Source organism: Pistacia vera, unplaced genomic scaffold, assembly GCF_008641045.1.
Source record: "Pistacia vera cultivar Batoury unplaced genomic scaffold, PisVer_v2 Contig18, whole genome shotgun sequence".
Taxonomy (NCBI): Eukaryota; Viridiplantae; Streptophyta; class Magnoliopsida; order Sapindales; family Anacardiaceae; genus Pistacia; species Pistacia vera.
In genome coordinates this window covers 188,336-212,107 of record NW_022195898.1, presented here as the reverse complement: position 1 = coordinate 212,107, position 23,772 = coordinate 188,336, and the positions used below count along the sequence as shown (strand labels likewise).

Sequence of the window (23,772 nt, the reverse complement as noted above, 5' to 3'; positions counted from 1 at the left end):
TAGAAATATGTATATTCTTTCTTTCTTTTCTATTCTTTTCTTTCTTGCTCAAGCTCTTCATTTCTTTTCTTTTCTTGTATGCTTGAGTTTTCTCATTCTTATTCTTATTCTTGCTTATTCTTATTCTCATTGGACTCGGTTGATGCATGGATTCAGAACTCTAGCCATGTGAGTGAGTATAGTCCTCATCTACATGCACTCTTACGGACTGTACAAATTCTTTCTTATTCTTGTGCCACTCAATTAAGGTGACGTGCATGTAGGACTTTCTTCTTGGTACAACCCTCATCCACATACACTCTTACGGGTCGTACAATTTCTTTCTTCTTCTTATGCCACTCAATTAAGGTGGCATGTATGTGGGACTTTCTTCTTATCACTCACGAGTTCCCCCATCACAACAACCTATTCTTTTCTTTTCTCTAGCACTTTCTTTCTTTAATTCTTTAGTGCTATTTCTTTCGTTCTCTTTATTCTTAGCATTCTTTACTCTTTCTTAAGCTCTCATGCATATGCATAGATATACATGTGGATGGTATATGCTTATGTTTCTTTCTTTAGTGAAATCATATAATGCAAATATGCAATGTTGCACAAAAATAAGTTCTTTACTCATGCATATGCTTCTCTCAAGCATTTCATCAAACAATAAGTATGCATAATTAAATTCTACTTTAACTATAGTTCTATTTCTTTCTTGTACCATCCATTTTGGAGTAAAACTCCTCCATAATAATTCTAAACTTGTCAAGGAAAGGCACTTCAAACTTCTCTACTCAAATTCTTCTCAAATTCAGCCAAACTTCCATTGGCCATCCCAACCTTGACTCTACTTCTCATGGCTCAAAAACCATTCATCAACCCATCAACTCAACAACAATTACAATCCTAGCAATCAATCTCACAATTATAAGTATATAAAAATACATATCAAATCATTTGATTGCTTAAATCTTACTTGGGTTGGATTTACTTACCTTTTTCCTTGAGTTCTTCCACAAAAGCTCTCTAACTTGTTGGACTTGCTTCTTCTCTTAATTCCTAAGCATAAACTTAATAAGAACTCAACACTTACTCAACTTAAATTTATACTAGAGCATGAATCCTTACCTCTTGATGTTTAGGAACAATTCTTTATCAAGATCCAAACAAAAGCCCTAAAAAATACTTGGAAGATTGAGTGAAGAGTTGAGAGGAAATGGAGAGTGGAAGAGGCGGTGGAATAAGGAAAATGAAGGGATTTAGAAGGCTAACCCTTAATATCTCATAAACTAAGCCTTCCTTCCCATTTTACCCTTACACTTTCTTGAAAATTTCATCCTTATCCTTTAATTCTTTACACATTCACCCCCATTCTAAAACATTCTCCATGAATTGTCCTTGCAATTCACTCCCCACTTTGCTTGCTAATTAGGGGTAGAATGGTCACTTTACCCTTATGGAAATTTTTCTTGAAACTTCACTAGAAAAATCTACCGGTTCTTCGCCCTGGCGAAGAAATCCAGGGCATACGTCGCCGTGACGAAGTCTTCACTTCCAAAACTCCGCAAGACTTCACCAAATTCAGGGCATCCAGACCATTCTAACAACTTAAATAACATGTCCATTAACTTAGGCCAATAAATAACATTTACAAGCAAATGAACATGAGTCAAAGATGTACCTCAAAGTGGATGTTACAAGGTTTTGGTAAACTGCATAGAGCGTAATGATCTCCAATTGCTTAAATCTGATTAGAGATAATTTGGGTTAGTAATTAGGGGTTAATTTGATAATTGTTCAAGAGAAAGTTATTGGAAATTTAGAGAGTTTGACCTGTAGGAAGAGCTTAATAAAATTAGTATAAGAGATCGATATATATGAATAAGAGTTGGTGTGAAGTCTATGCCCTAGGTCTAGTCATCTTGTTTTTACCCAAAGGTTTATTTTAATTGTTCTCTGTTCAGTTTTCCTTTTAATTTCAATTGTTAATTTTATTTAATTTAGATTCTTCTTTCATAAAATTTGGATTGATCAAATAGTAATAGGATAGTTTAATTGGTAATTGATAATAGTAATTCCCTTGGGTTCGATATCCGTATTTATACACTTTATTACTTGTACGATTTCGTACACTTACGAAAATCAACAACAATTGGGTTTTAGTCCCATAAAAGAATGAATGAACTTGGGTTTTGAAGCCTTATTGGGTTGTAAAAGGATAATGAGGCCCAGTTATTGTTTAGGGTTTGTATTGGTGGGCTGACTTATTGTTAATGATAAGGTCCAATATATTAATTTGTTGGGAATTGAATTTGTCTATGTTAGTGGGCTGGTTTATTAATAATGATGAGGCCAATTATATTATTTTGTTGGGTTTAGGCTTTGATGATAATTAGTGGGGAGGATATTATGGGAAAAGAAAATTTTGTGAGGCATTGTGTTCTCGGTTATGGGTGTGTAACTGTCAAGGTCGAAAGTCAGTTTGGGGTTTGACTGCAAAGATTAAAAGTTTTGGGATTTTAGTGAAATTGATGATAAATATAGGGTGTAAATAGAATTTTACATGCTTTTGTATTTTGTCATGCTGATCATTGCATTCATGATTACATGCCTTTTTATTGAAATTTTATATCATATTATACTTTATATATGCATAAGGCATGCATGATGCATATTTGGAATGAAATTGTGGATGCATGATTATTATTATGTTTGACTCCCGGATTGGAAATCGTACCCATCCCCCTCCAGACATCAGCTAGTATTTGATATTTATCCTCATGCGCGTATTGAGATGGTCCGTCATACCGAACGATTGGGATATCCTACTAGGACAAGACGGACGCCTGACGAGCTCTGGGCGGGATTACACCAGGCGGTTATTGGCCAATGTGGGATTTTGGACACCCCGAGGGTAGACCATGGGCGAGATTATATTTGATACCATATCATGATGCCCAGAGGGTAGACTGTGGGTCGAGCATGATTATCCAGTGATGTTCGTATCATCCCGAGGTTAGAATGCGGATGGTGCCACCCCGAGGGTAGATTGCGGGTGGTGCAGCTTCATGTCTGAGTTAGGGAGTAGTTCGGATAGTTATGATCCAGGTCCCTAAGTGCTAGTAGGGTGGTGATAATTGATTTATTTTATATGATAATGGTGTGTGATTTCATGGCATCCGAGAATAATATACATTGTTTGTTGCCTTATCATGTAAGTGCATTAGTGTTGTGTGGCATGCAACTGGATTATTCATGCATGTTTTCAAAGTTAAAGTTATTTTCGTATGAAATATATTATCCGCTTACTGGGCTTCCCAGCTTACTGTTTTATGTTTCCTCCCCCAGGATCGTAGATCAGGTTCGTGTGGAGCATACTATATGCTCTAGGTTGGCCTTAGCGCATGATGATCTGCATCTTTTACAAACTTTAGTGGACTCTATACTACGTTCTTTGTACTGGATTTCAATTCTCGCATTTAGAAAATTTTTTGTGTATTTCTGCCTTCTAAACCTTAAACATGCAAATGCACTACTTTTCACTTTCGTCTATAAACAGAATTATATTTATATATAATTATATATTATATAGGATATATATATATATAGAGAGAGAGAGAGAGAGAGAGAGAGAGAGAGAGAGAGTATTCACCTTTCTTTCGGGATCCTGAGTCTCCTGGAGAGCACGGATCCGGTGGGATAAAGATACTCGGGAGGGGGCATGACAACCAGACCTAATTTTTCATGTGCTATATCATTATTAAGTAGGTTTATGTCAAATCCAGGAATAGAACATTGGGTTGCATTGAAATGGCTACTTAGGTACATTAATAGTAAAATGCATATTGGATTAAATTTTTGCAAGAAAAGCACTACATTTGATCTTGTTGGGTATGTAGACTCTGATTTTGCAGGTGATCGAGACTTAAGGAAGTCCACTACAGCCTACTACTTCACCTTAGAAGGCAATTGCATCAATTGGAAATCACAATTGCAATCATTAGTTGTGATGTCCACAACAGAAGCTGAGTATGTGGCAATGGCTGATGCTGTTAAGGAGGCCATATGGTTTCAAGGGATCTTGAAAGAAGCAAGTTTGATGGATGGACTTGTGACTGTGCATTCTGACAGTCAAAGTGTCATTCACCTAAGCAAGAACCCCATTTACCATGAGAGAACAAAGCACGTGGACGTGAAGTATCATTTTGTGCGAGACCACATCTCAAAAAGGTAGTTGAACCTACTGAAAATACCAACTGAAGAAAATCCAACTGATATACGGACAAAAGTGGTGACTCCTGCAAAGTTCAAGCATTGCTTGAACTTATTGCACATCAACTGATCCAAGTAGAGCTGAGAAGGAGTATGTGAGAAGCTTGCTGCACTGATGGTTTGTTGTTTGAAGTAACGGCTTCAAGGTGGAGATTGTTAATGTGTGAAACTGTTAAAATTGTGTCGTATTGTGCTTTATTAATGTTTTGTCGTTTCAAGCTGTTTAAGTTCAGTCTTGGCCCTTGATCTCTGTCAAATCCAATGGCTAAAATCTTCTCTGGTGGTCAACATATAAAAGTAGAAAGTTTGCACAGTGGGATGCTGGGAAAATTCGCGATCAAATGCTCTTTGTTGTGGTTCTTAATCTCAATATATTCTCTTGTGTAAATTGGGTTGTAATCCATCCAAAAGTTGTGTTTCTTTTGTGAGTAGAGAATCAGGAATAGGCTTCTCTAGAGGATTGTAGATTTACGGTAACAATAGTTGAAAGGTTAAGGTTCTTGAAAGTGAGTGTTTGAGCTAGAGTTTGAGTGTGTTCTTGAGGTTTGTACTAAGTGATTCTATGATAATAATAGTGCAGCGAGCCTTCATATTCTGGAGCTCAACGTGGACATAGCTTGTTCAATCTTGAACAAGTGAACCACGGTAAAAGATCGTGAGTTGTTCTTTCTTGTTTTTTATCTTTGTTTGGTTGGTTAGAATCTTGATTTTTGGTTAGGTAGACTCGGTTTTATAATAGGGTGTATTACTCGAGAGGTCCTGAGTTCGAGTCTTGGTTCAGTTGCTAATAAGGGGTAGCCACTAAAACTCTTTTCAAGACCCTGAGGGGTTAGTTGAGGTACGCTTAAATTGCCTGAACACCACTGGTCATAAAAAAAAATGAAAGTATGTATATAAAATGAAAGCTTCTAATCTCCAAGCAGCTTCTGATTGAAGCTGGTGAAAGTAAAAAATGACTTGAATTACTTCCTCATCAAACAGCTTCTAATGAAAGCTTTTTCCGAAATTTCTCTAATATCAATCCATGCACTTAAAACATCCCACCAGCAAAGAAAGCAAAATACTCTTCAAACTCAGCTTTCAATTGTTCATATCGAGATCATTCAATATGTTTTTTCTATCAAAAGCATGCCTTTAACAACCTCAGTTCTCTCAGCATACACTGCCTTCACAGCATCAGCAATGCTGGTTCGTACTGTGATTAACGAAGTTCAGAATGTAACCAACCAGATATTACCCAAGCAACTCCAAGCTATGATGTTGTCCAAACTTGGAGGCCTTTCCGGAAATCCTTCTTCTCAAAGAGACTCTCATAATTGGTGAGTGTAATGGGTACTCAATCAACCAATTGTACGAATTAGCTTCTGTCTACTTGCGCACAAAAATCACTGCGTCCCTGGAGAGACTTAAGGTGTCCAAAACACCAAAAGATAAGAAGCTCTCAGTGACAATCAACAAAGGTGAAAAGATCATTGACATATTCGAAGGTAATCCACCTCGTGTGGGAAATGGCTTGTAAGGAAACAAAAGAGGCATCTCGAGATGGAAGGTTGGAAAAGCGAGTAGTGGAGCTCAGTTTTCATAAGTACATGGAGAAGGTATTGAGCATTTACTTGCCATATGTAATGGAGAGATCAAATAATATAAAAGAAGAAAACAAAGTGGTGAAGTTCTATCCATGAGGACATTTCGGTGGGGACAACGATGGAGGAGCATGGGATTCAACCAATCTTGACCATCCAGCCACTTCTGACAAGATTGCAATGGACCCACCACTCAAGAAGGAACTGGTAGATGACTTGGACAGATTTGTGAGAAGAAGAAACCTCTATAAAAGAGTCGGAAGGCATGGAAACGTGGATACTTATTGTATGGCCCTTCTGGTACTGGTAAGTCAAGTTTGACCACGGCCATAGCCAACTACTTAAAATTAAATATCTATATTTGGAGCTTGGAAGTATTTACAATAATTCGGAACTTATAAGATTTCTGCTGTCAACCTCAAACCGTTCAATACTAGTGATTGAAGATATTGATTGCAGCTTTGAGTTGCAAGATAGAGAAGCCGGAGAATGTGAAGAGATTGGCAGCCATAGTCCGGGTTGCTTAATTATTTCATTGACTGTGGTCAAGCTGCGGTGATGAGAGAATAATTATATTTACCAGCAACCACAAAGATAGACTAGACCATGCACTGATAAGGCCAGGCCGGTTGGCGTGCACATCAACATGCCCTACTGCAGTCCAAGTGGGTTCAGGATTTTAGTTTCGAACTACTTGGGCATCACTAGTCACAGTTCGTTTCCTGAAATTGATGAATTGATAACGGAAGTGGAACTGTGGAAGTAACACCGGCAGAGATTGCAGAAGACCTCATGAGAAGTGAAGATGTTGATGTTGCTCTTGAAGGAGTAGTCAAGTTTCTCCAAATGAAGAAGATACAAGTTGGTGCAAGAGGAAGCCAAGAGGGGAAGCTGAGATAAAGGTGAATATGTTCTTGATAATAATTGAAGGGCAAAAATGATGAGAAGGCGAAAAATAAGGCCGGCTGGTCGTGCAAGGGAGAACAAGTTGAAATTTAGCAAAGGATTTAAGTGCTTCAAACCATGAACCACCAGTGCAAAGTTATGCTAATGTCTATGCCTTGATTCTTGAAGTCCCATACCCAATAAATCATGTCATTACAAACAGTATGATTCTGAATAAAATTTCATTGATCATGCAATAATGTATTTACCTCCATACCGTGCGATTTAGTCCTCCTGTCTGATACCAAAATGGCAAAAAAAAAAAAGGCCATTTTTTTTGTGGAGAAAAAATTACGCCCACCGTGGGGCTCGAACCCACGACCACAAGGTTAAGAGCCTTGCGCTCTACCAACTGAGCTAGACGGGCGAATTGAACAATGTAAAATACAATTAATAATCAAGATTTTCAAAAGACAATCTCAAAGTTCCCTCTAACAACTGAGTTAGACGGGGAATTTTGAATTCAAAATACAGGTAAATAAATAACGTTTTACATTCTTGATCATATCCGAAAACAACTATAATTGTTATATAATATTAGCTTCTAAGACATTAATAAATTTCCATGAATTTTCACTTAGTAGAATCAACCAGCTTAGCGTGTATGAGATGTGAATCTAAAGGCTTCCGTTATGAAATACATGATACTATGTATTCCCCACCCAGAAGAGGAAGGCCAAGAAAAGAAACCAAAATCCATTGATTACGAAGGCTGTACATCTCCTCTACGAAACCAAAAGAAAAATTATGCCCCTTGGAAAGGGACAAAAAGAACTAGAAAAGAAGATACAAGAAAAATTTACAACAGGAGCACCTTAACATTGAGAAAGTGAGTAGCTCTTGCTCTTCCAGAAAAAGCTAAAGCCTCTCCCCATCTTTTTTCTTGAGACCGATTTACATAGTGGTTTTGATTCAGGAGAAGGATCAGGTGCGGCAGCAAGTGTTGGTGTGGTCTTTTCGCTATCATCAACCTGTTGTCTAATGTCAACAGGAGGATGATCTCGTTGCCGTTGCTCCCGGAACAGCATCAAAAGTTTTTGTGCTTTATCTCGCCCTCTTGTGGTCCCATTCACCGAAATTGACACCAGTGCAGGTATGACACCCTCTTGTAAGACCATTTGACAGCACTTCTCACTCCCATTACACAAAATGAAAAGGCATGCAACAGCTTGCTCCTGTTCAATGGCTTCTCCAGTGTCTAACACCGTTGCAAGTCCAGCAATTAGGCCAGGGGCTGAAAGCATCTCGTTTTTTCCTGCTTGACTTGAAGCCAAATTTAGCAAAACAGCCAAGGATTTTTCTGTCCACATGCGGTCACCAGCAATAGCTAGAGATTGGAGGCCACAAATAATACCAGCAGAAAGAAGGTTTGGAATATTGGAGGGGACAGTGGAAAGGTTGAAAAGGGCATGAAGGGCATCAAGCTTGCATTGTACTTCAGTTTTACCTTTACAAAGCTGAACTAAAAATTGGACAGCCTGACTAGAGCCAATTATGGACTTGGCATCTTCAAAGCAGGAGAGATTCAGATAGACAGCTGTTGCTGATCCATGAGAGTTGGGGTTGGAGATCATTTTCTCCAGCAATTGAATTATTCCTGTTGCTAACATCAATTCCTTGTTCCTGAAATCACATAATAAATAAATAAGCAAACAAGAAAAGAGTAGTGACATCAAATTATCTACATGGTTCATAAATAAATAAAGATATGGCTATGTTCTCTCCACTAACGATGTATTTGGTCTCTCCATACAAGGTAAAAAACATTGAATGACAGGCTATCATGACAGCAAAAAGCAAAGAACATTCTGTTACAATTCCAAGGAAGAGGACTCTGTAATATCTTCTTTATATTGAGTCTAACACTTCAAAAAAATAAAAATAGAGGTTTGCGTGAATCTAAAAATATATCTGAACTCTCATCATTCAAAACAAAGTTGACAATAAGAGAAGAGAAACAAGGCAAAAGACCAAAACTATCTAGAATGCCAGACAGGAGAACATAGAGTAAAACAGGATCAAGCTTATCACAGAAGTGAAGTGCAAGCAGCTTAGCTGAATAATAATTGCAAGAAACATCTAAAACACATCGTAATCTAGGGAATTTCTTCATTCTTCTGTACTGTTCTTTTATTCCTACATGTCTTATGTCAGCTACAGGCCACATTCATTACTACCAATTCGGCAACCAAGGCAGGTAATTAACGCTTTAAATCTAGGGAAACATTAGACAAGAGCACAAACCTGTTATTGTTGACAGCAAGGTTAAAAAGAGCCATTGCTCCAATTTCTTGAGCATAAGAATCTCTCTGATGCACAGCTGACTCTAGAAACCTCAACAGTGCTTCAACAAACCCATTTGCCCCCACGAAAATTCTGGCCTCTTCATCATCCTTCAGCAAGAGCCGTATTTGTTCTACAACATTGCATTTCTTTCTCAAGTCTTCTTCTCCATTCAAGACATTCAGGAAATCCTGATATCTTTCAAGCATATTAACTTCAGACTCTTCCTCCTGGACATATGCATTTTCAAGTTCACAGTATTCCGACTCCTCGATAGTTCCACTCTCCTCCACTGGGACAACCTTCACCTCCTTCAACTTATAAGAACGGGCACTTCCAATTGATCTCGAATTAGTGGAGTCAGACTCAGACAAAGCCAGTCTCCAATAGTTAAGATCAAGAGATTCAGGGGGCCCATCAGGAACAGAAACTCCATTCTGTTCACACCAGCTGGCAATCAGACCTTTAACACAGTAATTAGGGGTCAAACAAAGATGAGGCAGGTTCTGTCGAGTCTTTGGACAGGTGTTGTGCCCATCACTGAACCATTTTTCAATGCATATCCTTTCATACGTTTGTCCAGAAGCAATTATCACTGGATCATACATAAGCTGCAAAGATATTGGACACCTCAATTCTTCTGGCGCAAGAGGCATCTGCCCCGATTTTCTATTGTTTGACCTAAAATTGAAAGAACTAAGTTTTGACAGTTGACGGTCAAAGGCATGCCCTCCTTCCTCAAAAGAACTCTGCACAGTTGGCGAACAAGGTGTTGAACCTTGCGAATCATTGTCATCCATTACCTCACTTCTAAATAACTTAGAGTATTTCCTCATAAGGTGCAAAAGATATGCCACAATTGATTCTTTCCGCTTGTCTTCCTCCGAACGAGCTCTTTCAATAAGTTTCTTGAGAGCCCTTCTTTCTGTAAGAGATGCTCTGGAAGAAGTAATACCAAGTCTAGTAGCAGCTTGGTGAAACAATTCAAGTTCATTATTGTCATTAGAGTCGTTGAATTTTCTACCCTGCTGGAGTAATGCAATTATATCATCCCCAACTTGCTTCTCTGAAGCATCTAGAGAAAAAACAATGCCCTCAAGTTCATTCACAACTTCCAAAATCTGAAAGTGGTTTAATCAAAAATAGGGTTAGTGATACTTGTAAGCAAAGTAGACAAAAATAACATCTAATGAAAACCACTAAAGTCACAATCAAGAAAGGACATTATCCATGATAAACTACAATAATCTAAATGAAGGCAATACATTGCAAGAAAACACCTCTTTACAGGTCGTGTAAGAAGTACTTGAATTACTTATGAAATAATCCAACATGAAAGCAACAATTGTTATCTAAAGTAAACTTCTGAAAGCACTCCTTTTGTCCAACTTTCACATTTTCAGTCTTCATTTTAAATTTCCCTTCTCTGTTTTGCTACCCATTACATTCAAAGGAGAAGTTTTGTTCAATGAACTATAATAATATAGGACTGCAAGAAAATTACCTGAGACCCAATAGATTGTGGAACAATATCTTCAACACGCCTAAGACTCTCAACAAGAGCACCACGTGCCTTCTCAAATTTTAGAAGCACAGAATCCCCAGTTATAGCCTACATGATAAAAAAAGGTACCATTAGTACACTTGTTACAACAGAATTCCCTTCTCTTATTACAACATCAATATTTGAAAAATGGGGGTGAAATCCTAAACATTGACGTCCAAATAACTAAAAAAAACGATAATAATGCACTAAATGTTCATACCAAGTAAAGTTTACTACATTCCGAGCAGTGTTGAAGAATATTCTTGGCCTTCTCAAGTGCTATGTGCAATGAACATAAGGCCTGAATACCAGATTTGCTCCTAGGCCGTGAAGCTTCCAAAGAAGGAAAAATTGACAAGATTTTGCAGTAGATTGCTGACAGTTTCTTGCACATTTCCCCATGTAACTGCATCAGAAACCATTATCAGCAGCAGCAAGAAAAACTGTGAAACTCTAGAGAACTTTAGCCAACACTAATGATTTTGTATAAATAAGTCAAGGTTAACTGGATGTTTAAACGAGCGACTTGATTTATTTAACAATATATAGCACTATAGTTTCAATGTTCATTGACTTTAATCAATAATCGAACTTCCATTAAAAGCTTGAAAGTCTTTCTTGATTTGAGTTAAAATATCTCTTGATTTGGAATTATGAATTACATTTTCTTATTTAATAACCAATTAAGTTAACCAACCCCAAGTACATGGTATTAACCTTTCTCAAGTTGAATAATTTAAAAAAATAACAAAGTCAGTAAGCCCGCAATACAAACTTAATCAGTCTAAAGTTATCGCATTCATACCTTGGCATCACTAGCCGCAAACAGACTTTCTTCAACCTCAGCTATATCCATAATTCACTGTCACCGCCGAAAGCTAAAAAGCAAATTTATATAGTCTGAAATGGAAGGGAAGTAAAACAGAATTAGCACAAACAAAAAGTGTTGCTGATTTTTGTTGAATTACTTTCTTGCAATAACCAGAAAAGCAAATTAATAACTACACTCTCAATCATTTTCACCCGATAATCAACCATAAATTTCTATAAGCTTAGCTAAAACATCTTCTTCTGTTTTATCTTTCTTAGTTTTAAATTGGCCAGTTTCCCATTTTTCTTGGAAACCAAACAGGAAAATAAAACTAAAATGAAGTAAAGAACTTAAAATTACTATTTCATCAGAATAAATCTCAGAATTGCAATTGATCTAGACATGAGAGGAACATGAAAACAAACTAAAAACGCAAGATTTGATTTAGACATTTCATCAAATATCAAATTCCGAAAACATTTTTTCTCGAAAACAAACAGCCAAAAATGATTTAGACATCTCATCAAGCAGATAATACTCATTCCAAAAAAAAAAAATCCACCCAAAAAAATAATTAAAGGAATCGAATAAAATGATCTTTTTTATCGAAAATGACCTCCTAGGTTGAGATCTTAACCGAGAAACGACACAAAAATCACAATCAGCTGCTACCGATAGCCTCGAAAGAGAATAATAAATCCCTAGACTCGAAGTTATGGGAAACAATAAAAACAAATAAAGAACTGCCAACTAAACCGCAGTCAAATTCCCAACGCAATGCCATTTTACACATTAAACCCGAAAAACAAAGAGTAACTGAATATCTCCAGAAATTAGAAAATCAAAAGAGAAAACTGAAAAATGAAGCCGAATCGTACCGGAAAAATTGGAACGGACCAAGGAGGCTTCATAAAAGAGCATTTACGAAGAATTTGAGAAAAACGAATCGCGTGAATTAAGACTTAGATGATCTGTAATTTACAGTTGGGTTTTGGTTTCAAATTAGTTGTCGATAAAGGAGGAATTTCAAGCAAGAGTGAGAGAGGGTCACAAGGAGAATTGGCTTTTGCCTTTTGGTTTTCGGTTTCGGTTTGTTATTATTGAAAGATGGTGTAAATGTAGTGTAGAGGGGGATTATGGAAATACATTTAAAATTTGTGGGAAAATAAAATAACTGAGAGTGGGAGTGGGGACTGGGGAGTGTTATTTTGTTAATATTTTAATTAATTGTTTATTTAGAGAATAATTTAATGTTTTTGAATTTAGAGGGTTTGCAATTTTCGCCGCTCTTGTCACCCCGGTTCACCGGCCGACATTTGCCGACCTCCTCGTTTGTCGGTACACAGATCTGTCATGATCTTGTGCAACTACAGAATTGACCTTCTAGATTGATAGTGAAAACCTAAACTGCTTGAAACACTTGAACATATAATTGTAATTTTAAATTGGAGATATTTCATTGATACTTTTGTTCAACAATAATTTATTAATAAAAATTCAAGGATTATATTTCTATTTAAGATAATATAATTATATGTAAAATTATCAGTTTAAGTGCAACATTAAAACTCTTAAATATCATGTTTCCTACATTAATAGAACTTAAATTAGAATAATACTACACATACATCATTTTTATATAATATTTCTCATATAACATTACGTAGTAAGATATGATTGGATAAAAGTTTAATTTTAATTTTAAATTAACCAATCATATCTTGTTACATAATATTGTATGAAAAATATTATATAAAAATAATGTATATGTAGTATTATTTCTTAAATTATTGCGATATTGACTGTTGAATACAATATTCAATTAATTTTTAACTTTTTTCTTTTTAATATTAGTAAAAATAATAAAGTTAAAATAGTTTTCTTTGAAAGCTACTCTATAAAAAATAAAGAGGGCATTTTCGTCAGGGGAGCAAAAAGCTGATTTCAAAGGTTGCGGATGTCCCCATGCACAAGTACGAAGGCAGGAATTCCCGATTCTGTTTGATTATAAAAATGCGAGTTCGCCACCAATCCACGTGGTCATGCTTTTCACCACAAATTTTAACTGTCGACGATTCTCAAATAGTTACTGACCACTCAGATCCGTTATTCACGGAAATGTTCGTAGCTTTCCCCCCAATCAACGGCTTAAAACACATCCATCATGCAGACATAAATAAACAAAACAAAACACCACGCGCAATCAGCATAAAAGTACAGTACTGAAACCTAATCCATCGCATGATGTCACTTAACTTATACGAAGCGTCATTTAACGCGCTGAGTGATAGAGTGATTAAAAAACTTTTATCCTTTTCTTAACTTTTTGCCCGTCATGTAAACAGTAACTCTGCACTCTGTAGTACATACAGATACAGGCACGCATCAACATAAAAAATTAGCGTGATACACGTGGCGGAAATTTGCTGGGTTGTTCTGTTTGCTTGCTGTGTAGAAGATATTTATTTTTTAGGCGGTAAAGAGACCGTTTGGTTTCTATTTTCTAAATAGTGGAGGAGAGAATAGTACTTTGGGTTCATTGATTTTATCAAATAAATACAAAGTCATTGATTTGTGGGTACTAAAGGCATCTTGTCTTGTTCTTTGCCCAACTTTATGAAAGCCACTTACTAAAACTTAGAATATGGTGCCGGTGTTGACAAATTTAAGCTTTGTTATGATGATGAAATGCTAAATTCAGCAGGATTGGAATCTATCGAATTTATGGAAATAAAAGGATAGAATTTGACATTTGGTGTTTTTGTTGTTGGATTATTGTGGATATTTAGTCAAACATTTCATTCTATCCATTGAAATTGTTCGTTGAATATTATGTAACCAAATATTCATTCACAAACCCACATGTAAAAGGTTTTTCTTCTTTTTTTAATGACCAAAGATGTTCAAAATAATTTACACGCACCTTGATTAATTATCCAAGACTTTAAAAATTCATTTCAAGCATACCGTATAATTGATATATATAGAAATAAAACATTCTTAGAAATAATTACAATTTAAATGATTTAAATCCTGGAAATTAAGTAATAAATAAATATTGTGAGAGAAGTGATGGTGATGGCATGAATTAATTAGGGGAACCACTTACACGAATTGTATTAATAGACATCGAAATCATAAAAACGTTAGGATGAGTTCCCAATCAACTACTATCATCAAATCAAATGGTACACGTCACGTGGTCAAAATTTGTCTTCATAATTGGCCGTCCATCTTGTGTTCCAAGTCAAGTAATGTTTATCATTAAACAATAATTTCAAATAAATATTTATTTCTTATTCAAGATGCATGAATTTAAGCTTATATCGAGAAGAGGAACTCTTTTAATTTCATTTCTTCTACTACACCTCACCTCCTTTAAGAAATACTAGACGACCCATCAATGGTTCCCAAGTCTTATTATAATTTATAAAATAGTCATTAAGGATAGGATTTAAGTCTCCTCAAGATATTTTTTTGTTTCTCAAATAGAATTATATTATATTTTTTCATATAATATCTCAAATATCGTATCTTAATTCATACATTGTATTATGTGAGAAGTATACTATTACCCTTTTAAATATTGTAAAATTTGATAAGAATTCCAATCTCGAACTCGAATTTGTAAAAATAAAGTAATTTTTAGATTATTAAGGAAATTCATAAATTATTTTGATTTAATTCAACATTCAAATATGGATATTCAAACTTAATTGATATAAATAATTTATTTGTATGAATTTAATACATTTTAGAGTAAATGACTTTTTTCCACTCAAATAATGATTTAATTACACTTTACCGCCTTCAGACTTTTAAAATACCACTTTTCCACTAAGAGCGTCTCTAATTGTGCTCTTTATTTTAAAGAACATATTTCATATAAACAAATAGTATTTTTATTGATTTTTAAATATAAAGAACAAAATTTTTATTCACGTCCAATAGACTCTTTAAATTTTAGGAAAGAAAATATGTTTTTTTATGAAGAAAATTTAATAAGAGAAATAAATTATAAATAAAATACATAGAAACTTACAATTTATTATTTAAAATTATGATAGGGAGTGAAATTTGACTCTCTAAATGTGGAGAGTCAAACTCACTCTTTAATTTATATTTAAAGAATAAAGAGTCTGTTGGACTCTTATTTCTATGGATAAACTCTTTATAATAAAGAGTTTGGGTCATATAAAGAGTCATTTGGAGATGCTCTTAAAAAAAAACACATTTAATGAAAGTCTCTCGCCGACCCCACCAATCGCCAATCAATTTCGACATCGTTGCAACCTTACATTACCACCATTCTCTTCTTCGATAGCCACTCACCAAAACTCCTCAAACCTTACTCTCGCCGACCCATCAATCATGGGCAATCGAGCGATTAGGGTTTGAGCAACCATTCTTCCTAAGTCAAATTCCAACCATTAAAATCTAACCTTCCACCACCAAAAGATTCACCAGCCTCTCCTCTTTAAAGGCCTAAAAGAATAGACCGAGATTACTCTTTATTCGTCGCAAAATAAAAAAGTGTATTTTTTTTTTTTTTGTGGAAAAATTGTATTTTAAAAGTTTGTAGCATGAGTATTATTAAACCATTATTGAGGTAGGAAAAAGTCGTTAACTCTAATTTTTATTTAAATTATTTTGCTCATAACATAATAGAATGAAAGAGGAGAACAAACAATAAACAATGAATAAAGATGAAGATATTTGTTTCATTAATTAAGTTATCATTAATTTAAATTTTTTGGTTTTAATTTTTAAAACAAAAACTTTTGTTAGGTACACACAGGTAGTCCCGAGTAGTTACGAATCAAACCAAAAAGAATATGCTAACCTTTAAAAAATAAAATAAAAAATGTTACCAGGTTTTGTTATGGTTCGATGGTTGGTGACCATTTATTCAAATATGAAAGAGGAGATCAAATACAATCAAGATTCAAGAAGTTGCTTCGTAAAATGTTGTTGGCGAAAGCCATAAAGCACGTTCCCCACTCATTATTCGATAGTGCCCCTTCACTTTTTCTTAGTGTCCATTAGACCATTAATACTATTTTTTTATCTCTTTATTTTTATTATTTGAACACCACTTTCTATATCACACACTATATATTAAATGGCTGAATATACATTAATTTATTATTTAATATATAGTTTTTATGTCGTGACTACTATCTTTATACTGAAATGCAGAGATACCATATTGGTTTGGTAACGGTTTCTCTGATAAATTGCAAAGTGCTATTCTGAAAGTGGACTTATATATATAGAATAAATTATATTTTTGAAAAGCATATAACACAATTGAAGATTGCTTATAAAATTTACCAGTCTTTAAGAAATAAATTATATTGCTCAAGAATTTATTCAGTGCATTTTTTTTTTTTTTTTTGGTAACTGGAGTGTCCGAACCAATTTGTGCACAATTGAATTAGTCTTTGAGATCCATTAAACATCCTGAAACCCTAAAAAGATTAGATAAGTTACACTTTAACTAATTTCCGAGGTTTATTAAACATCTTATAAGCCTTGAGGACTAGGTAAGTCACAATGTGATAGATAGTCTTAAGGTTCGAATTCAAAAAATCAATAAAATGAGCAAACCTCTTTGACAATTAGACTAATCCCTTGGGGTTTACATTTTTTATTGTCTTAACTTAAATTTTTAGCATCACTTTATAATCAATCATCTAACTAAATCAAATGGTTAAGTATGAATTTTTTTTTTTAATCAAGATTCTTGAACCAGTTTACACGTACTTCAACTAATCTATGAAATAAACAAACACGAGAATTCTGGGTGTCGAGTAAGAATAATTATAAATTAGTAGTTTTGAAGTTAACTAAACAATTACATCATGGTTTTGATTGATTTAGATGAATGATTACGAAATATTAAATAATCAAGTTATAATATTTTTTATGGTTAAAATGAAAAACTAAAAAAAAAAAAATTTGGTTTTATATTGGAAGAAATTTAATTAAATATTAAAAAAAATGAGTACACATGGGTGATTGAAGAGATAGAAATGGGCGGTTGGATTGGACAAGAGAATCCAGCAGTTCAAAAAGTTGGGCCAAAATTCAAGAACATGATCGCCGGCTGAAATCGTGGTCTATATTAGAGGGAGCACAAGGAAACACAATTGTCACGTCTTCGAATCAAAATAAATCTTATTCAAATTAAAACTTTATAATTATATAGTTCTGCCACGATAAATATCCTTTGCCCTAAAGTCCTAAACAACTGAATTATTGTGTTGTGCTTGTGCCCCAAATTAAATTAATTATTATCACATGTGGCGATTACTTCTATTCTAACACGACACCACAGTTGTGCTGTTCATCATGCCCATTCATTTTAGACTTTTAAATTACATTTAAACTCGACTATATATTAAGATTAACTAATCTCATGTACTCATTAATTAGTGATATTATTACTGCAATAATTATATCCTTAATCGAATGTCAAAGATTCCTAATCGTTAACCAGTCAAAGATTATTTAGTTTAAAGTAATTAAAAAAAACTTCTATTGGGTGGCCTCATAAAGTCATAGTAAAAAAGTAAAAGAAAGTTTTATAAGCACATGAGTCTAACGGTTTTTTTTATTTTTATTTTTTTATTGAAGGTGTCTAAGCCAGTTTATGCGTATCTCAACTAATCCTCTGAGGTTCTGAAGTTAACAATCAGATAAATCATTTCAGTGGTCATCCCTATTAGGGTCTGTGGTGACTCGAACTCTATAACTCATATACCCAATAGTAGTTTAGTTCAAGTTTTCCCACGCGCTAATAGAAGTAACTCTTGAGACTCTTCCCCAACCAATAGTTTTATGCTTGAGGGATCAGTTGAGGTGTCAGCAAGCTGGCTCCGACATTCTGATGATAAAAAAAAATAAAAAGTAAATAAAAAAATTTAAATTCCGTTTACGATGGAGTTTATCATCCATATACTCTATATTTCTTTTGATCCGGGTGTAATTAATTGTGATAATAAATATACATAAATAAATAATATACATATAGTAATTTAGAATAGAGTAAGACAAATTCTTAAACTCTGGTAAATGAGTTAGATTATTTGGAATTATTAGTACTGAAAATAATTAAAGTGATCGGGAATGATATGAATGAATAGATACTGCACGAATGCTGTGTCAATGTCAAGTATTTATAGCTAAAACTAGTATCTAGTATACATATAAGTAATGGAATAAATATCAGACCAAAATTATTGGCTTTATTGACAAACGTATTAAATAAAAGTTTGAATATTTTTGAAATGCAGATGCCGACATCTTGTAGTACAACATTTTCATCAAAATTTCCGTCTGTATTTTTGTCATATACAGCCATGCTCCAGTCCATTTACAAGTTAAGAAAACGACAGTCAAACTGAAAACACGACCGTTTTGATTTTCAGCCACAAGTGAAATGAATATGATTTCACCATATTACCACGTCTTTAATAATAGTTATTATAATTAGAGTAAACGACTTTTTCCCACCTAAAGTTTGTTTTAACGACACTTTTCCACCTAAAAAATGGGAAAATGAAATGTATTTTGACTATTAATAGGAAGTAAATATTGAGTAAAAAAATAGTATTTTGAAACTTTACGGGTGAAAATATATCTTGAGAAAAAGTCGTTTACTCTTATAATTAATATAATACTAACCACTGCTTTATCATTTGATGGTAGGTCCCTCAGCTTATTATGATTTCGATTTTGGATTTAATTACCACGTTTACTAGTGTTTTGGAGGCAAGTAGCCGTTAATTTTTGAATGATTAATCATAATTACATGTCCCCGCCCCGGCACCAAATTTGACTTGTCCAAAAGCTAACAGTGAGAATGCCTTTGAAATGTCGAAGGGAAAATTAATAGTTTAGTTGAATATTCCTTGAAGCTTCTGTCATTCATAAAAGAGAAAAGTAAATTTTAGATAGGAGATGAATAAAAAAAAAGCACTTTCAGGGAAAGTGATTTGGATGACACGGGTCGGTAATTGTAAGGGAAGGCAGAGCAAGTAGGGTCAGGGAAATGGTGCTGTTACGGGGTGGGCTGGGCAAATGCCAATGGCAATTGGCAAAGCAATAATGTGGAGTCACTGATGGCATGTGATATTGAAAGGGTTGGTTGAGTCCACGTTTTTTGCATGAAAACTACTTGAGAGTTGAGACTTGAGAACTACAGGCTAGGGGTCGAGCCTTCATGCCAGCCCGTGATTTGACTCAAAACACCCCACACGGCCCTTAACCGTAGCCAGCTTGCTTTGCTTCTGGCCTAACCATGAACTATGATCTATAGTATACTCCCTAATTTTGTTTTATAGTCTTGTAATGTTGGCTGTTTGATTTATATTTTTAAATTTTTACCTTTGAAGTTGAGATTTGGGGGGGAAATATAGTAATATACAAAGAGTATAAATTTGTCTATTTATAAAATTAATAGCTTAATGAATGTCAGCTGGTTTGCCCGAGAGGTTAAGGGGGAAGACTTAAGATCTTCTGCACACAAGTGCGCATGGGTTCGAACCCCATAGCCAGCAAAACACCCACATTATCCATTTTTTTCCTTTTAATGAGTATTTCTACTTCATACACAACCTTATGATCACAATACTCAAATGCAACGAAAAATAATAGCACAAATCTCCACCGTTGATCATTTTTTATAATAACATTATCATAAAAAAGGATAGACTATTGTAACAATTTTTTACTAACTCTAACTTTGATTTTTTTAAGTCTATTAGATTGTAATGGAAAAAAATAATTCATATTGTTCCAATAATTATAGGATCACGCTATTTTATTAAAATAATTTTCAATTTTGAGATGATGTTAGTAAGATAAAATGTTGGGCCGGATTTTTTCTTTCCCACATTGGGTTTTAAAGCCCGGCCCATATTCATCTAAACTTGTATACAAATCAGACCTCAGCCTAGACACCCAAATTCTAACACATTTCCAAGCCCGGTCCATATTCATCAAAACTTGCCCGCGGCACAAGAAACTCTCTGCCTTTATTATTTATCAACCATTCTCTCCGTTCTGCTTTTCAGTCTCTATATCTGCTCTACATACAGTCTCAACTGAAGCGTCATTCTCATCTTCGTTAAAGGTACGATTACAATTTGTTGTCCGATTCAATTAATTTTGCATTTCATTGGAGATCTGTGAAGCTGGCCGCGATTTATATGTTAGGGTTTATGAGTGAAGCATTGTTGGTCGGATTATTTTCCGAGTTCAATTCGCTAACTTGAATTATGGATCCTTTTGCTGCTATTGAACCTAGAAACTCAGATAGGACAGCTAGTCAAAGTAGGTTTATTGTTGGAGTATGATATTTTCTATTTTAGTTAATGTTTGATTCGTCGATTTGATTGTTTTAGGATTTGTGTTTTACTCAGTTTCTTGGTCTATAGGGTTGTTACTTTGATCATTTTAATATGTTTTTATCATTATAAAAATGTTTTAAGTTTATTTCTGTGGGAATTAGGAAAAGTTATAGCTTCTTCACTAACTGATCCGAGTTAATATCCTGAAGCAAGCATAGAATAACTATAGTATATAATGTGTGGATTTCATTTAATTTGTATTGGTTTTGAGAGATTAATTTCCGTTTGTTGAAGGTTTATAAGCATGAAGCTTGACACTAGTGGTCTCGAATCAACTGCTCCGCATTTTGGGACAAGCTGTGAGCTGTTTTCTGGCTTTTCTGCTGCTCCATCTTTTGATCTTCCTGTTACTACTGATGTGAGTTCTAATGCATTGGTTTACAAGATGATGATGCTCGAGCAAAAATTTGGTTTTAAGTGAATATATTTACTGGTTTGTTTAATGGTTTTCTTCTCAGTTTGATGGGTTTCAAAAGGAATCCATACAAATGGTGAAGCCTGCAAAGGGGACAACTACACTTGCTTTTATTTTTAAGGAGGGTGTCATGGTTGCTGCTGATTCTCGAGCTAGCATGGGGGGCTATATCTGTACGGCTCTTTTTTCCTTTATTATTATTATTTTTTTTTTTTTATATTTTTTTGCTTTTGCTTACAATTAGTGAATTTAGTGTTCATAATTTTGGATTGATTTCTACAATTGTGGCAAACATGTGTTGAAGGTTTTCTTCTGCATTAGTTTAAGTGGATTGAGAAGACATTCATGTCCTATATTTACTGGCAATTTTAATGTTCCAATAATATTAACAAGACTGTATTTTCGCTCTGTATTTATATATTAATTAGCTAAGCACATTGCTATTTCCTTTCTGATTTTCAGCATCACAGTCAGTGAAAAAAATTATTGAAATCAACCCTTACATGCTGGGAACAATGGCTGGAGGAGCTGCTGACTGCCAGTTTTGGCACAGAAATCTGGGCATAAAGGTAACGTATTTATAAGATGTGAAGTTTATGCTTTCTGAATCTGCTGGATACAATGATTAGTTGATAGCCCAATGCATTTTTACTTGTTACTCAATCAGCCATGAAAAGTGGTTTGAGCAGTTGAGCATTTCTCGGCTTTTTTTCGGTGTTTAGCTGCTAATACGTGTATGACAACTATGAATCTTGTAAGATCCAATTTCCTGTGTTCTCCACATATGAATTGCTAATTGTCAAGTGTTATGCCATATTTAGTGCCGGCTGCATGAATTAGCAAACAAGCGCAGAATCTCAGTTACAGGTGCATCAAAGCTGCTGGCTAACATTCTCTACTCTTATCGTGGAATGGGACTGTCTGTTGGGACTATGATCGCCGGATGGGATGAAACTGTAAGTGATTTAATGTTTCTGTTTCTTTTTTTCTTTTCCCCATTTCTTACTAAAACTCTTTTTAAGCTGTCTTCTGTGGTTGTAGGGTCCTGGACTGTATTATGTAGATAGTGAAGGAGGTAGGCTGAAAGGAACACGGTTCTCTGTTGGATCTGGTTCACCATATGCTTATGGTGTATTAGATAGCGGGTAAGTCTCTATTCCCCATGTTTTCACTTTTTTTGTTCCTTTGATTTGTAGGCAATAGTTAGAGAGTATAGATTAAGTATAGTTTGGAATTTCTTTATGTTCTGGGGAGCAAAAATGTGTACATCTTATATTGTTTTGTTGATTGGTAAGCAACATCATATTGCTTCCATGTAACATTAAAAACATGTGTGAAGTAATAAAAAGTGTAGAAGATAAAGAATTGTAAATATGAAAAAGACATCCACTATAGTGCTTTGTATTTGTTTGTGGAGTATTTATTTCCTTATAAGACGCCCTACCCTTTTCTGGGCAACTACTACAGGAAAAGTTTTAAAGTTTGTTCTCATGGACGAGGGGAATGCTTCTTTTACAAGCCTTTCTGTCCATGCTACTCAAAAATGCCTTATTGTTGTGTAGGAAGAGTAGATTGTGGGCCTGCTATAATTCCATATAAATTCATGCTGTAGCTAAATAGTTTATTCATTTTTGGTTAAGATGGTGGAATTTGGTAATTATAGGATGTGTTTTATCTGGAATAAGGTCGTATTGACCAGGAGTGTCGTTATATGATGCAAATTTATCTAAGGAATTGCTGCCTTATTTATGTGTAAATGCTTCATGTTGGCATAGCTGAAGTTTCCCCTGCATTTCATGATTTCTATGTTTTTACAAAATTATAATTGGCTAATTTCATTATATTGTTTGATGATAATACTTTTGTGAGATATGTATTTTATAATGTATAGTTATCTTATTTCCTACAACACTTGTATTAGGTACAAATATGATTTGTCAGTTGAGGAAGCCGCAGAGCTGGCCAGAAGAGCTATTTATCATGCAACTTTCAGGGATGGGGCTAGTGGTGGTGTTGCTAGCGGTACTCTCTCTCTCTTTCTCTCACACACATACGATCTCTCTCTACGTTATTTTTTTTATGTGTCTGTTTTGATTGAAAGCTTTTCCTTAAATCAGTTTATCACGTTGGACCGAATGGATGGAAGAAGCTGTCTGGTGATGATGTTGGGGAGCTTTATTACCAGTACAATCCTGTCAGCACAAGCACAGTGGAGCAAGAAATGGCCGAGTCTAGCTCAACTTAGGGGTTGTTTCTTCTTTTTATCTTAAGTTTGAGCGTGAATGACATTTTTCTGTTTTTCGATAATTGACTTAACTGCTTCGAAGATGTTGTTATCTGAATAGAAAAAGTAGTAATCTTAAACTATTTCATGATATGATGGTAGGTCCCTCAGCTTATTATGATTTCGATTTTGGATTTAATTACCACGTTTACTAGTGTTTTGGAGGCAAGTAGCCGTTAATTTTTGAATGATTAATCATAATTACATGTCCCCGCCCCGGCACCAAATTTGACTT

The 23,772-nt window shown here is 34.7% G+C and overlaps 2 protein-coding genes, 2 non-coding genes and 1 pseudogene across 4 annotated transcripts; 3 read left to right on the top strand and 2 right to left on the bottom strand.

Moving 5' to 3' along the window:
- Positions 1 to 5,241: 5,241 nt before the first annotated feature.
- On the top strand, positions 5,242 to 6,737 carry LOC116126465 (annotated as a pseudogene).
- A 339-nt stretch (positions 6,738 to 7,076) lies between these two features.
- Positions 7,077 to 7,149, bottom strand: TRNAK-CUU. The gene has a single exon. It is a non-coding gene; the product is annotated as a tRNA-Lys (tRNA).
- Positions 7,150 to 7,275: 126 nt separating this feature from the next.
- Positions 7,276 to 12,576, bottom strand: LOC116126446 (U-box domain-containing protein 6-like). The gene is made up of 6 exons (XM_031412138.1): positions 12,301 to 12,576; positions 11,417 to 11,511; positions 10,832 to 11,017; positions 10,570 to 10,677; positions 9,027 to 10,186; positions 7,276 to 8,405 (listed from the first exon to the last, which is right to left on the bottom strand). Exons 2-6 carry the CDS (start codon positions 11,465 to 11,467, stop codon positions 7,598 to 7,600), a joined length of 2,313 nt encoding a protein of 770 aa, XP_031267998.1. The 5' UTR covers positions 11,468 to 11,511; positions 12,301 to 12,576; the 3' UTR covers positions 7,276 to 7,597.
- A 7,327-nt stretch (positions 12,577 to 19,903) lies between these two features.
- On the top strand, positions 19,904 to 19,986 carry TRNAL-UAA. Its single transcript has one exon. It is a non-coding gene; the product is annotated as a tRNA-Leu (tRNA).
- Positions 19,987 to 20,408: 422 nt separating this feature from the next.
- Positions 20,409 to 23,630, top strand: LOC116126427 (proteasome subunit beta type-5). Its single transcript, XM_031412118.1, has 8 exons — positions 20,409 to 20,561; positions 21,073 to 21,196; positions 21,297 to 21,426; positions 21,716 to 21,822; positions 22,075 to 22,209; positions 22,295 to 22,398; positions 23,175 to 23,275; positions 23,371 to 23,630. Exons 2-8 carry the CDS (start codon positions 21,083 to 21,085, stop codon positions 23,496 to 23,498), a joined length of 819 nt encoding a protein of 272 aa, XP_031267978.1. The 5' UTR covers positions 20,409 to 20,561; positions 21,073 to 21,082; the 3' UTR covers positions 23,499 to 23,630.
- The last annotated feature ends 142 nt before the right edge of the window (positions 23,631 to 23,772 follow it).

Excerpts from the sequence above, each read along its gene's own strand:
- LOC116126427 (XM_031412118.1), top strand. The coding sequence starts at position 21,083 with ATGAAGCTTGACACTAGTGGTCTCGAATCAACTGCTCCGCATTTTGGG. Across the intron at positions 22,210-22,294 it reads TCGCCGGATGGGATGAAACT|GGTCCTGGACTGTATTATGT; the intron begins GTAAGTGATTTA and ends CTGTGGTTGTAG. Across the intron at positions 23,276-23,370 it reads TAGTGGTGGTGTTGCTAGCG|TTTATCACGTTGGACCGAAT; the intron begins GTACTCTCTCTC and ends TCCTTAAATCAG.
- LOC116126446 (XM_031412138.1), bottom strand. The coding sequence starts at position 11,467 with ATGGATATAGCTGAGGTTGAAGAAAGTCTGTTTGCGGCTAGTGATGCC. Across the intron at positions 10,678-10,831 it reads AATGTAGTAAACTTTACTTG|GCTATAACTGGGGATTCTGT; the intron begins GTATGAACATTT and ends TTTATCATGTAG. Across the intron at positions 8,406-9,026 it reads CTTGCTGTCAACAATAACAG|GAACAAGGAATTGATGTTAG; the intron begins GTTTGTGCTCTT and ends ATGTGATTTCAG.